This window comes from Microcaecilia unicolor, chromosome 5 (assembly GCF_901765095.1).
Source record: "Microcaecilia unicolor chromosome 5, aMicUni1.1, whole genome shotgun sequence".
Classification (NCBI taxonomy): domain Eukaryota; kingdom Metazoa; phylum Chordata; class Amphibia; order Gymnophiona; family Siphonopidae; genus Microcaecilia; species Microcaecilia unicolor.
In genome coordinates this window covers 333,134,365-333,150,468 of record NC_044035.1, presented here as the reverse complement: position 1 = coordinate 333,150,468, position 16,104 = coordinate 333,134,365, and the positions used below count along the sequence as shown (strand labels likewise).

General features: G+C 41.8%; 1 protein-coding gene across 1 annotated transcript in view; it reads right to left on the bottom strand.

The window, feature by feature from the left end:
• CDH8 (cadherin 8) overlaps positions 1-16,104 on the bottom strand; it is a 590,312-nt gene that overhangs the window by 186,995 nt on the left and 387,213 nt on the right. Inside the window, exon 6 of the mRNA XM_030204496.1 lies at positions 4,531-4,784. Within this exon, the coding sequence (XP_030060356.1) occupies positions 4,531-4,784 (254 nt within the window). The remainder of the gene's footprint in view (positions 1-4,530; positions 4,785-16,104) is intronic.

Sequence of the window (16,104 nt, the reverse complement as noted above, 5' to 3'; positions counted from 1 at the left end):
CTGGACTGCCCCTACTTGACATTTCACCCTTTAGATTGTAAGCTCCTTGGAGCAGGGACTGTCCTTTATGTCAATTTATGTTAATCTGTACAGCGCTGCGTAACCCTAGTAGCGCTCTAGAAATGTTAAGTAGTAGTAGTAAGTAGTAACCGTAACCTATTGTGCGGCTCCGGTTTATCCGCCCTCATTCAACTTACCAAAAGTCATATTTTAATTTACCTCAAACAGGATCAGAGTAAATGATATATAATTGTTTTTATTTTGAAACAATTATAAAGGAACAACAATTACTTGATTGAATGTGTGGCTTTTGATCTATTTTCTTCATTGTAAAATGCACAAATTCTACAATTCTTTTAATATATTATTTATTTTTTAAAAAACAAGAATAGAATGAGATCATTAATGTAGGAACAGTAAATGTACTATTGCAAAAAGGTAGTGGGAAGATAAGTGTTTAAATGCTCTGAATGGCGTTATAATGACAAGTATTTCATTATATATAATTGTTTTCAGAAAACAGCTGAAATCCCACTTTTTCTGAACATTCTTCCCTGATGAACTCACATAGTTCAAGCAGACTATCGATCTATACTCTATAACGATGTTCTCAGACTGACCAGAACTTGACCCATCACCTCACAAGGCCCTATACCATTTGGCTATCATGAACTTGTCGCTTCACATTGCCTTTCATCATGCAACCTGTTTTCCCTTAAATAACCTGTGTGCCACATTGAACCTACCATCAGGCAGGAAAATGTGGAGTACAAATGCAGTAAGAAAGTAAGAGGCCCTTTTACAGAGCAGCATTGAGCCCAATGTGGGCTTACCACTTGCTCTTCTGGGACTACCACCGGCCCAATGCGGCCGCTGGCAGTAGTCCTGCCCCAAGCGCGTACCATTTCCTTGGGGAAAAAGAAAACCCCCAGGAATGGTTTACGTGGTGCTAACCCATTTTTTTTTTTTTTTTTTTTTTTGGGGGGGGTGCTTTTACCGACTGTGAAAAAAATGGCCCTGGCGCGCAGGAAAAATGGCCACCTCCGCTAGCGCAGGCCCCAATGTGAGGCACGTTTTGCATTTGCTGCCTCAGGGTGTGGTCCGATATTGCTAAAACAAATGTTTTAAAATGCTAGTTCTACAAAATCTTTCTTAAGCACTCCATATAAAACATTCCAAAGCTGTCAAGATCAAAATCTAAAATCAGAAACATTAAGAATACTTTAAACTGCACTTAAACATTGCAGTGAATGCCAAGTCCTGCTTCATCCAAAATTTCACTCACTGGCATGCAGCACACTGTTTAAATATGTCCCATGGGGCAGCCAACCAATGAAAACCACCCTTCACGTAACAGAAGACCTGTCTAATTCTAAATTCAATTTCCTGGGAATCACTGTATCCAATGAATGAATCCACCATTGTTCTTTATAATTTAACAATCTATCAGCATCTCCTCCCTCCCACCTTGTCTCAATCTGATCTATGACTCTCCATTGCATATCCCGCCAAGTATGTTGAAACTCCACCCAATGACTCACAATGGGTGCTGACAAAGTTTTGGTGTTAAAACATGACATGTTCAGTGAGACGTTGTTTAACAGATATTGAAGACTTTTCCACACACCATAAGTCACACAGACATTTTATTACATACACAATATAACTACTATTACAAGTAATAGTAACATAGTAGATGACGGCAGAAAAAGACCTGCACGGCCCATCCAGTCTGCCCAACAAGACAACTCATATGTGCTACTTTTTGTGTATACCCTACTTTGATTTGTACCTGTGCTCTTCAGGGCACATACCGTATAAGTCTGCCCAGCACTATCCCCGCCTCCCAACCACCAGCTCCACCTCCCAACCATCGGCTCTGGCACAGACCGTATAAGTCTGCCCAGCACTATCCCTGCCTCCCACCACCGGCTCTGGCACAGACTGCATACGTCTGCCCAGTACTATCCCTGCCTTCCAACCAATAGTCCCGCCTCCCACCACCGGCTCTGGCACAGACCGAATAAGTCTGCCCAGCACTATCCCCGCCTCCCAACCACCAGCCCCGCCTCCTGATCTCGACTAAGCTCCTGAGGATCCATTCCTTCTGCACAGGATTTCTTTATGCTTATCCCACGCATGTTTGAATTCCGTTACCGTTTTCATTTCCACCACCTCCCACAGGAGGGCATTCCAAGCATCCACTACTCTCTCCGTGAAAAAATACTTCCTGACATTTTTCTTGAGTCTGCCCCCCTTCAATCTCATTTCATGTCCTCTCGTTCTACTGCCTTCGTATCTCCTGAAAAGGTTCGTTTGCGGATTAATACCTTTCAAATATTTGAACGTCTGTATCATATCACCCCTGTTTTTCCTTTCCTCCAGAGTATACATGTTTAGTTCAGCAAGTCTCTCCTCATACATCTTGTAATGCAAATCCCATACCATTCTCGTAGCTTTTCTTTGCACCGCTTCAATTCTTTTTACATCCTTCGCAAGATACGGCCTCCAAAACTGAACACAATACTCCAGGTGGGGCCTCACCAACGACTTAAACAGGGGCATCAACACCCCCTTTCTTCTGCTGGTCACACCTCTCTCTATACAGCCTAACAACCTTCTAGCTACGGCCACCGCCTTGTCACACTGTTTCGTCGCCTTCAAATCCTCAAATACTATCACCCCAAGATCCCTCTCTCCGCCCATACCTATCAGACTCTCCCCGCCTAACATATACGTCGCCCGTGGATTTCTATTCCCTAAGTACATCACTTTGCATTTCTTCGCATTGAATTTTAATTGCCAAACCTTACACCATTCTTCTAGTGTCGTTTTGAGATATGATCTTACGATGGGACTGGGGAACACCACTGGCAAGTATCACACTTTTTTATGACCTAAAAGTGGCCCCTTCTGATGGTTATAATCACTCTGTAAGACAAAAATTCTCCTATCATGCGTGACCTCTGGTAAGCCACTAATGGACGCTCTTGAGAACAAGTATGTACTTTTAGAACCTCCTATTGGGTCATAAAAAGTGGATCCATTCATTGGATATAGTGATTACCAGGGGATTGAACTTCGAATTGGATTAGTCTTCTTTTATGTGAGGGGTGGTTTTCATTAGTTTATTGCCCCATGGGACATATTTAAATGGTGTGCCTCATGCCAGTGAGTGAGATTATGGATGAAGTAGGACTTGGCATTCAGTGCACTATTTAAGTGTGTTTAAGGTAACATTTTTGTGATGTTGGATTTTGATCTTGACAGTTTTGGATTGTTTTATATGGAGTGTTTATAATTTAAAAGAAAACGTTTCTATAGAACTAACTTTTTAGTAATACTGGACCACACCCTGAGGCAGCAGATGCGAAACATGCCTCATGCTGGTGATGTAGTGTCCGGGTCCTGTGCATTGATAAGATAAGTGTGACCATTTAGCCTTTCATACTTATTAAAGTCTAAAAGAATGCAAATGGGCAAAAAGGACTGAAGAGGATAAAGTTGAGCTATGGGCTTGTATGCTCATACGAAATGAGTCACCGCTGAGGTTTATTTTCCAAGTTGAGATCATATATAATGAAGAGCAAGATGAAGTATATTCATTGCTGGGTCTGGAAGTAATTCAAGTGTTTTTCTCACAATTATTTAAGTTTTGACCTTTAATTGAGGATGAAGAGTGGACGCTTCTACACTAATCAGTTAGCACAGGTGTCGATAAGTGCTCACACATTATTTTTTTAATGGCCATGCAGGGCCACCGAGAGACTGGGCCAGGCCCGGGACAAGGCCGCCCCCGGGCCCCCCCCACCCGAGGTCACCGGGCCCCCCCTCCACCCGCCACCTGCCATCGGGCCCTCTCTCCACCCCCAGGCCCTCTGCACAGACCTTAAGCACCTCACCTTCGAAAGCGCAGCAAGCAGCAGCAGACCATTCCTTCCTTCCGTGTCCCGCCCTCAGGGGTTACATCAGATGAGGGCGGGACATGGAAGAAAGGAGTGGTCTGCCGCTGCTTGCTGCGCTTTCGAAGGTGAGGCGCTTAAATTCAATGCCAGGGAGCGACGGAGGGCGGGCGGGTCGGACTGCGACAGCGGGCCCCCCCCCCCCCCGGAGGCCCGGGCCTGGGGAAGTTTGTCACCCCTGTCCCCCCCTCTCGGCGGCCCTGTGGCCATGCACTAAAGGCAACAGTAGCACATGGCCATTAATAAGGGAGATAGAAACTGCTGTAAAATGGCCTTAGCACATGGGGAAAAAAAAAACAACACATAAAAGCACACTAAAGCTACTTTTTACCGCAGCTTAGTAAATCGTATACACCATCACAGCCTGAAATGCATAAATTTCCTGGTTGTCAGAGCCACAGGAAATTCCATATGGAATTTAACTATGGGATGGAGAGGAGCCAGGCATTCCTTTACAACCCATAGCGCATAACATTGAGTAACACGTAACACTTTTTTTTTACAGATTTAGTGGCTCAAATATGCTATTTTCAGCAACTTCTGGTGCTAAGCTTTAAGTCAGCTATACCTGATAGGACTTGAAGATGCATCCGGGTCACGAGCAGTAACTTGACCAATCACGGCATTAATAGCTGCATTTTCATGAACCTCCAGGAGATAAGTGGGTGATGAAAAAATGGGCGGCTCATCAGAATCCTCCACAGTGATTTTTACAGTTGCTGTATCCTTGAATGGTACCCCACTGAGGAAGCGAGGATCAATATGAACATTGGCTGCTTCTACTTTCAGAGTATAGGTTTTCTTGCTCTCAAAGTCCAGTGGCTGTTAAGAATGACAAAGATGAATGCCTTTCACTAATGACCAAAGAGGAAAGAGCAAATGAATATAGTGCTGATAGATGATTGTTATATGCATTTAAGCACACTCAATGCACTTTAAGTTCAACCACAGAATTTGATTTCCACTCCCCAAAATCTAACCTCTACAATTTGTGGGCATTTATTGACATACATTTATTACATAGCCTCAATCAAACCAATGCCATTGTTTTCTCTCTATCTGTTCTGTTCTTTTAATTTGAAATCCTATTTTTTTTTTTTTTAGAAAGGAGGGGGCATGAATTTAAAAAAAAAAACCTCACAAATAATTGCAGTGCCTGTACATTAGGGAGTTCCACTGTCAGTATTCTGTTTCTAGAATACACAGCAAAGTGATGTGGTAGCCGTGTTAGTTCACTTTTAAAGGTAATAAATAGAAATAAAACAAAACATAGAAAATAAAATAAGATGATACCTTTTTAGTCTAATAAAAAAGGTATCATTTTATTTTATTTTCTATGTTTTGTTTTATTTCTATACATAACCTTACACTATACAGTGAAATCATTTTATTATTTCAGTGAGTAAACATAAAGTTATAATAATTCCTTACATAATACAGCCATTATGGTGCTTATTTTAGAAGTGCCATACAGGTTTTAGACCTACATAAATCTGCATTTAGATGCTTATATTGCATCAGATTTTACAAAGCCGGGATATATAGATCTACAATTCTAAAATGTCAATATGGAAAGGAGGTATGGTCAGGGTGTTCTTGGGCAGTAATAAAGCAGGCCTTACAAATTATTTTATAGTCCTTTATTTCAAAAGGGGAATGCACATCTATGTCCAAAAGAATCAATATTGGGATTTGCGCCTGCTACCTGAGACAAGGTTTTAGAAAAGTGCCCATGTTGAGCTGTGCTTCATCGCAGGCATTAGGCAAAGTCAACCCCATAATCTCACAGTGGTTAATCCCTCTCCCCCCTCCACAAGTGAAATTGTTAAGGGATAATTTGGAAATATAGACATTTATCCCCTGTATTCTATGTATGGTGCCCAAATTTGGGTGTGATTCTAAGAACCACACACAAATTACTTGGCTAATGAGCCATTAATGAGCAATAATTGGCCTCTAGCAACCGATTAGGATGTTCACATGCACTTGACTGCTCACTATTCTATAATGTTTTGGCTCCCAAATCCCATAGTGCACAACTCAAAAGGAAGCGTGGCCATAGGAGAGGCAAGGATGTATCAGCTACGCTTCAAAACGTTGTGCATTTTGTTGCAGAATAATGTGTCATGATACCCAACTTGGGCTCCAGCACTTATATCAGGTTTCCTCAGGCACTAGTGTGGAGCCCAAAGTTAGGGCACAGGAATCGGGGCTAAGGATGATTCTATGAAAGGCGCAAACCCTTTATAGAATCATACTTAGCACTGATCTTTTCAGGCACCCAATCCTACTCTGAATTTCTATAATGGATACAAAAATGTTTATGTTCCAGCACATAAACATGTAGGGGCCTTTTTTTACCAAGCAGCACTAAAAAGTGACCCGTGGAAGCCCCAAAGCTTGTCTTTTCTGCACGCTGAGGCCACTTTTAGTGTTTCCGGTAAAAGGTAGATGTTTCTATTTTTCTTATAATGGCCATGTGCTAATTTCCACTCAAAGTCTACAAATAGTGATTAATCCAGATAAACTTGTCTGTGTAGGGAATCTTCACCAGATAAATCACTCTTAAATTTTAGTTAATAGAAGGAAAAGAGCCTCAGTTATTGCTGAGACCTCAATAGCATTCATGGGAACTGCATATTATAGCGTTCTTGCTCAGCTGCATTCAATCATTGGCTCAAAAACCTCCATATTGATTATATATTTTTTATTTTTATTTTTCTTGAAAATTATTTATATATAAGATTCTCATTTCCTGAACAGATCCAATTGAAAACCCTTATATTCAAATTATTGAGCATAGGAGAGAGACATCTTTCAATCGGACAATCCTATACTCAATGATGAGTTGAGGTTGACCTACTGATATTTTAGAGTAATGACAGGTAAAAAAAACAAAAAACAAGTAGTAGACAGGATGTAGAGTTTAATTATACAATAAGAGCTTGAAGGATAAAATAAAGCCTGACTTGGTCAAGTTTTATCCAGTGTTCGACTGCCTCAGGGGCTGAAGGTACTATTGAAAAACAAATATAAATCATAGTGAATAAATAAATAAGTACTGCATTAAAATTGTAATATATAGGGGCCTTGATAGCAGACAAACTATGTAACCATAATGCATAAAAAATGATAAGAGTACTACCATTAAAATACACAGTGCAAATCAAATTAAAATTCATACATACTTACTAAAAACGGACATAAGAATGCTAAAACCAATACTCTATGTACATATTAGACTAAGAACCATAAAAGGCAATAGGGACACTGCTAAAAAAAAGTGCTTCTGCATTTCAAAAGCTATACATTTTAGAAGCTCATTTTCAAAGCACATAGGCTTACAAATCTAAATAGTAACCTATGTAACTTTGTAAGTCTATGTGTTTTGAAAATGAGCAATTTAAGGGGGGGGGGGGGGATTCATCAAGGTGCAGTAAAAGTTTACCTTTTTTGTACCTTGATTTCCCAAGGGATTCAGCAACCTGCAAGATCCCGGTACCACAGGTTGTTGAATCCTGCCTTAGAGGAATAATATTGCTTGTGAGCCACCTCGCAAGCAGCGCTATACCAGTGGCCTGGAAGCATTAGGCCACAAAATAGTGGCCCGAAGCTCCCAAGCCACTAGCTAACGGTCCTCCCAGACTTCTGGGTCCCCCCACCCAAGCACCCCACCTGAAAGACCCCCCCTACCTAGTGGTCCAAAATAGGGGTCTTCTGGGGTCTTGGGGGTTCTTTAGGCAGGATTGATGCCCAGTCGCTCCTGCCTTGTCCAACACAGCTTTCACAATGGTGCATTTAGTAGTAATCTCATGCTACTATCGCTATAAGGAAATATTTACTTATATGGAATATGATCACCTAGCAGTAATAGTATGATACTACCGCTAGGGGCGCCAATGGTGTTGGACAGGGTAGGAGTGACTAGGCATTGCTCCTGGCTGAAGAACTCCCAAGACCCCAGAAGACTCTCCCAGACCCTCAAAGACCACCACTGTAGAACAACAACGTTTCAGGTGGGAGAGGAAGTGTGGGGGCTTCAACTCTGGGGGTGTGCTTGGGTGAGAGGGTTCTCGAGTGGGGGGCCCATAAGTCTAGGGAGGCCCTCAGCTAGTGGTCTGGGAGCATTGGGCCACTGTTTTGTGGCCCGATGTTCCCTCATTATATTAATTACCCCTGATATTCAGCAGGTGCTGGGCAGTGCTGTTAATGTCTGCCACTGGTGTTGAACTCGGATATTCAATGCCAGGCCATATCCAGTCGCCGGCATTGAATATCCATTTTTTTTTTTGAGGTTGGCTAGTGCATGCTCTGTTAATTCAATATTCAGAGCTAACTGGCCATGCATTAGTACATAAAGATAGGACAGTTATTTATGCGGTCTTATTTATATGCTAACACTGTCCAGATAGCTCTAAATGTCAAGTTCTATTGCTTTATAAATAAACTCTATTTTGGACTCATCCTTTCTACTTCTTTTTTACCTGTTGTTGCTCAATTTTGTAGACCATTTGCCTTGTTGTTTCTTGAGACCATTGATATTTTAGACATCTATGATTTGAAAGTGCATAATCTTTCCACTCCTGACACATAAATGTCAGTTTCTCTGTGTCAGCTGATTCTGTTCTAAAATTCTGTTGGAATTTGTGACAAGCCTACCTGGATGTCTCAATTCCTATTTGTACATCCTTTCTAAAATCTTCCTTCACGTACAGGGGTCCTTTTACTGAGTTGCGGGGAAAAAGGACCCTGCACTTGCGGCGGGGGCTGTTTTTCCAGCACACCAGGGCCCTTTTTACCACAGTGGGTAAAAAAGCCCCCAGTACACATGGCCAATCAGTAAAAGAACACTTACTGCATGGCCATGAGACAGGGACCCCTTACTGCCACCCATTGAGGTGGCGATAAGGGTTCCCTCGCTAACCCAGCAGTAACCGGGCAGCGTGCAGCGATGCCCGATTACTTCCAGGTCATTGCCCCACAAGCCATTTCTGGGGGTTTTCTTTTTCCACTAGAAATGGCACATGCTCGGGGCGGGACTACTTGTGGCATCCACATTGGGCCAACGATAGTCCCAGAAGAGTGAGCGGTAAGCCCGCGTTGGGATCACCTTTATGGGAGTCATTTCTAATCTACATTAAGGGAATAATCCAAGATGTTTGGCACTTAATGTGTTAGAAGGCAAAATCTAGCTTTATTAGCCCTTAACACATATTAGTTTACCTCAATGCATGCTACAAAATAATGAAATCCAAACATGTAAATATATGCAAAACCACCTCAGTATTATGTAAATGAAATGATGCAACTTGGTTTGAATTTCACAAACTTCATTATTTGTGGGAAAATAATAGCAGCTTTGAGCCTGACACTTCAAGAGAGGAAAAAAAAAGCATTTATGCGATGATACGAGTTTGAAAGTTATTTCTGTTTACTTTATGTATTATGTATGATGTCCTTGCACACCACCTAGTACGAAGGATAGAGCAGTTCATAAATTGTGAACTAAATAACTAAATAATGCAATTTTCAAGTCTGATTGCAAGCTTTGGTATTAATTTGTCTTGAGAGTTAGTGATGCCCATGGTAAGCTATGGTAAAATGCAATATCTTACCATAGTTTAGTAATTTCCCAATCAAAATGTATCTGAATGATTTAAACACCCAGAAATGGCTCCTAGCTGGTTAAATCACTTGTCTGGGATTATTTGCTGATATAGCAGCACTTAACTGGTTAGTGCCACTAAACATCACCACAGACCGTGGTTCAGGGAGGAGTCAGCACATATGTGGTCAACTGCTAGATATTCAGTCCTTAACCACCTAAGTTAAGTGGCCAAATCGGACCACATAAAAGTCAGTTCTAGATTTACGCAGTACTGCTTATGTAGTTAAGTCCTGAATATAGCACTTGATCGTATAAGACAGTGGTTTCAACCCAGTCCTCAGAGATCACTTGGCCAGTCAGGTTTTCAGGATATCCACAATGAATATGCATGAGATTTGTATACCAAGAAGGTGGTATATGCAAATCTCTCTCATGCATATTCATTGTGGATATCCTGAAACTCCGACTGGCCAAGTGGTCTCTGAGGACTGGGTTGAAATCACTGGCATAATGGCATAAGAGATAGCTAGCCGCATAAGCCCACAACCCAGTTGTGCATGCTATGGTAACATCAAGACTGGATTACTGCAATGCACTATACAATGGTCTGACTACAAAGGGCCTGCACCAGCACCAGTTGATCCAGAATGCAGCAGCAAGACTCATAGAAGGTTGCAAGCGACATGACCACATCACACCATTTTTGGAAAAACTTCATTGGTTACCAGTACAATACAGGGCTAAATTTAAAACTCTATGTCTGATCTTCAAGGCCCTGAAGAATAGGATGATCCGCCACACACCGCCAAGGACACTAAGGTCCCCCCAAGCACTTTCACTAACTACACCCTCTCCAAAAGACATTAGACGATGTGATACCCACAAGCGAGCCTTCTCCGGAGTAGCCCCCACACTCTGGAATGCATTGCCTGAAAGGCTCCGCTTAACACAAGACTACCTCTACTTCAGGAAGCAGATGAAAGCTTGGCTCTTCAACCAAGCCTTTAACGGAAGAAGTAACTAATTGTTAGTCTCACTCACACACACAAGGATTTACTTGGGCTGCACATACTGTAGCGGGACATGTTTATCCACTCCTACCTTAGCTGAGATATTTAACCATCTCTCTGACCTCACGTGCAACTTTCTTCAAATCAATCACCTTACTTTCAAATTCTTCCTACTTTCTTACTCATCTATATGATACAACTTTGCCTTACCCTTCACTACCAATTATAATGTTCTAGTACATATTGTGTTGTCATTGCAAGTAGTATACCATGCCATACTTTGTATTGTTGTTCGAATATTTTTACTGCTCATGTTTGATCTATTCTTACTGTACACCACCTTGAGTGAATTCCTTCAAAAAAGGCGGTGAATAAATCCTAATAAACAAATAAATAGTTAATGCTAGTGCCAGGATGTGGCCCAACATTGACTATCCAGGAATAAAGCCAAGAGTGGCTGAGAAAATGTTCACTGCCACAAGCTGAATATCTACCCTAATTTTTTTCACTATCCCCCGGATTCTATATAGTGCGCATAGAGATCTGTGCCTAAATCCAAGTGGATTCTATAACAAAGTGTGTAACTTAATTAACTTAACAAGGTAATTAGCACTGATAACAGCACTTAACAAGCAATAATGAACACTAATTGGCAATAATTCAAATTTACACGCACAACTTGCTACGCGTATTCTGTAATGAATTACGCCTAAATTCTAATGTGTGCAGTTTAAAAGGGGCATGTTTATAGGTGGGGAAATGGATGTTTTGAGGGTGTTCCAAAATGTACGCCTATATTTTCACTGGTATAAATGTACACACACAGTTTTAGGCACTGGGATATCAACTAAACATATTCTATATACCGCACCTAAATCTTGGCACTGCTTATAGAATACGCTTAGGCGAAAATGTTTTCTGTGTGGCTTTTTTAGGCATCATATATAGAATTCCCCCTATGTGTGTGTTGTGCCTGGGATTTTATGCTGCATGTTCTATATTTTTATTGGTTGCTCTACTGCTCTTTTTCAGAAGCCTAAATTTTATTTTAATGTACACAGCTTCGTTGCTTAATTCAAAAGGTGGTTAATCAAGCTTTAACATAAACATGATTTCACTTTTTAATGGAAACCATGAAGCATGTTTTCTTTATAGATTTTCTACCAAGTTACTGCTTCTTTTCTTGTCATTTTCTCAGGCAGCTAAAGAGCGGTTTTCACATGTGCTTAAGCAATAACTCTTTTAACAGTACAAATAAATAAAATACAGGAAAAAAATCTGACACGGAAACATTTGTTGGAGTGTGAAAAAAAAAAGAATGAAACATTAATAACAGAGTTCTATTCAGTTCTTTTGAATTAAAATGAAACAAGGTCTAGCATATTCAAATATGGAAATTTATATACTATTTACCATTGAGGGGAATAATCGAATGGCGCCAGCGAAATAGATTGCCAGCAATCTATTTTGGCGGCGCCACAAACAGTTGGCTGAACCGTATTATCGAAAAAGATGGCCGGCCATCTTTTCTTTTGATAATACGGTTTGGCTCGGCCACATGCCAGAGTTCGCCGGGTTTGAGATGGCCGGTTTTGTTTTTCAGCGATAATGGAAAAAAATGTCGGCGATCTCAAACCCAGTGAAATCCAAGGCATTTGGTCATGGGAGGAGCCAGCATTTGTAGTGCACTGGTCTCCCTGACATGCCAGGGCACCCTAGGGGGCACTTCTAAAAATTAAAAAAAAATATACAAATACCTCCCAGGTGCCTAGCTCCCTTACCTTGGGTGCTGAGCCACTCAAATCCCCTCCAAAACCCAATCCCCACAACTCTACACCACTACCATAGTCCTTATGGGTGAAGGGGGGCACCTACATGTGGGTACAGTGGGTTTTGGGGGGGTTTGGAGGGCTCAACACTTACCACCACAACTGTAACAGGTAGGGGGGGATGGGCCTGGGTCCGCCTGCCTGAAGTCCACTGCAACCAACAAAAACTGTTCCAGGGACCTGCATACTGCTGTCAGGGAGCTGGGTGTGACATTTGAAGCTGGCATACAGGCTGGAAAAAAAAAAGGTTTTATTTTTATTTTTTTAGTGTGGGAGGGGGTTGGTGACCACTGGGGGAGTACGGGGAGGTCATCCCCCATTCCCTCCAGTGGTCATCTAGTGAGCTGGGGCACCTTTTTGAGGCTTGGTCATGAAAATAAAAGGACCAAGTAAAACCAGCAAAATACTGATTAACGCTGCTTTTTTTCCATTATCCGCGAAAGCCAGCCATCTGGTAGCCACGCCCATGCCTGCCCATGTCACGCCTTCACTACGTTGCCAACACGCCCCCTTGAACTTTTGCCGGCTCGGCGACGGGAAAGCGGTGATGGTGTCAAAAAAGCAGCTTTTGATTATACCGATTTCGCCGCTTTTGAGAGATCACCGACCATATCCCGATTTATGTCGGAAGATGGCCGGCAATCACTTTCGAAAATAAGCCCGATTGTCTCCACTTCTCCTGATCTCTTAGCACTGTTCTATCTGCATCTGTGTTTCTGTTGGCCACATAGATACAACTTTCCAATATGCAAATATAAAAAGCTAGGGGTCCTTTTACAAAACGACAGTAAAAAGTGGCTTGCGGTAGTCTGGGCGCGTCTTTTGGGCTACTTCTTACCATGTCTGGGAAATGGGCATGCAGAAAAATTAAAACTAGTGTACGCCTATTTAAGGCCTGAGCCCTTACCACCAGCCATTGACCTAGTGGTAAGGGCTCACACACTACCTGTGTGGTAACCATGCAGCACATACCAACTTAGCTGTGCTGCCAATCACCGCTGTGAAGCCCCCCATGGTAGAAAATAGAAAAACATTTTCTACCGTGGGATTGGTCATGCACCAAATTCAGAATTACCACTGGGTGCACACGCTAACCTTGTGGTAGTGTCAATTTGGCACATGCTATCCGTGTGCTATCCCTCCAGAGGCTTTTTATTTTTGTTACATTTGTACCCCGCGCTTTTCCACTCATGGCAGGCTCAATGCGGCTTACATGGGGCAATGGAGGGTTAAGTGACTTGCCCAGAGTCACAAGGAGCTGCCTGTGCCTGAATTGGGAATCAAACTCAGTTCCTCAGTTCCCCAGGACCAAAGTCCACCACCCTAACCACTAGGCCACTCCTCCACTGTTGCTACTATTTGAGATTCTACATGGAATGTTGCTAGTGGAATAGCAACATTCCATGTAGAATCTCCAATAGTATCTATTTTATTTTTGTTACATTTGTACCCCGCGCTTTCCCACTCATGGCAGGCTCAATGCGGCTTACATGGGGCAATGGAGGGTTAAGTGACTTGCCCAGAGTCACAAGGAGCTGCCTATGCCTGAATTGGGAATCAAACTCAGTTCCTCAGTTCCCCAGGACCAAAGTCCACCACCCTAACCACTAGGCCACTCCTCCACTTTGTAAAATGGCCCCTAGTTTTACATGAGAAACAATGTGACTTTAAAATCAAATATCTGAATTGCTAATTTAAACCAAATTACTCTGAAGAAAATAGAGAGTCAATGCATTTTTTGGAAGGCTGATCTTGTTTTCAAATAGATCACAGTACTGCCATTCCATAAATTAATATTTGCTCGCAGTTTTTATTGCAGATGCCATTGAAAGTTTAAGAGAAAACCAACATTTCCATACAAAAATCGAGCCAAGAGCAAAAAGAAGTCGAAGTGACCACAATGAAAATGATCCGATACTAATAAAGATAGTTTATTCACTGGTATATAAGGTGAAAAACATTACATACAAATCTGAAAAAAAGGCTCAGCTTATGAAAATGTGCTATATAGATAGATCCTACATGGGCCGTGTTTTGGCAAAAAAAGCCTTCCTCAGGAGTCCTTCCAATATATAGCATTGGATATTGTTGAAAACGTTTACAGTGAGAATTTAGCAAATACACTGGGCATAGTGCCTTAATACAACGCAAAATGGTGTGTCGCACCACACTGACAAAATTCCAATAGCAAAATGTACAGATTTTGACATTTAACACCCATTGTTATATACTGGAAGGACCCTTGAGGAAGGCTTGTTTGCCGAAATATGGCCCAAGTAGGGTCCATCTATAAGTAAAAGCTCATCCTTGACAATAAAGACAAATGTCCTAAGAAACAATAGCTATGACTGTCTACTTAAGATCTATGATCTAGCCACAAAACTAGTGGAGGTAACACATATGAATTAAAGCCAATTGTAGAGGTCCTTTTACTAAGCTGTGTTAAAAATTGGCCTTAGCACGCCCTTATGTGGTTCCTTCCCATGTGATAAGGCCATTTTTATCATGGCCAGAATAACCCTGCTTTTCTATTTTTTTTCTATTCTAATGGTTGTGCGCTAATGTTGTCAATTGTTTGTGGCCATTTTTTTAAATTACCATGGGAGTAATTATCAACACAAATTTTGTAGTGCAGGAATGCCCACTTTCAGCCCCTGATGTGCCACTCAAAAATATATATATTTAGCACGCAGTTACTGTGTACACAAGGATAAACTAATGTGGAACGCTTTAGCGTGTCCAATGTTAGGTCATTTTTACTGCATTAGACGTGCATTAGTACCTCATGACTCTTAGTAAAAGGACCCCTTATTTAGGTCAGTTAGCTCGGAATTGAGATATCTAGGTTGGACATGTTCAATTCTCTCTTGGCCGATCAAGTAGCAGGAACAAGGGGACTACGCTCCTGCTCCCAATAACCCTGCTGGACCACAAGGGATACAGGGGAGAGGGCCTAATTCCATGGCTGGGGGTTGGAAATCTTTCAGGGCAGGGTCCTGATGCGGGCTGGGGGGCGATAGGGGGCTTACAGCTTTTTTTTTTTTTTAAAGGAAAAAAACAAAAAATGTTATGCAGGTGCTGGAAGAATATTCAGTTGGCACCCACATAGCTAAGCAGCCTTATTTAGGACAGCTCTTGAGGCGTCCTAAATTAAGCCGCTTAGCTATGCAGGTGACAGCATCAAATATTGCCGACTCCCGCATAACCTGGGGCTCTTCCCTAGTGCCGCCCCCAGCACCGCCCCTGACCTGCCCACTTTTTAGTTGAGCACTCTCCAGTTAAGTGCCACTGAATATCCCCACTTAGCTAGCAGAAAGCAATTTAAGCAGGCAGGGTAGGCTCCTACCTGCTTAAATTGCATTGCATATCGGCCCCTATGTATATAAATAGTGGGATGGACTGTCATTAGGAACAACATGAGAAATGAGAAAATCCATGATGTTTCATGTCCTTAAAACCCAAAAATCACTGGGAGACGTCCAAAAATTGTTACATCCTCTCAAAAGAGGTTGGGTAATCATGTGCTATTCAATGGATTTTATTTTGTAAGGGCAGATTTGCACATGCATGCTGATCCTGTAAATCCTATTCTCCGAGGGTTTTAGCTTCTCAGTGTATGGGTCCATCCAAACTGAATCTGTCAATCAGTGAGTAACCTTTTTTTTTTTAAATATAAACTAACATCCAAACACTAC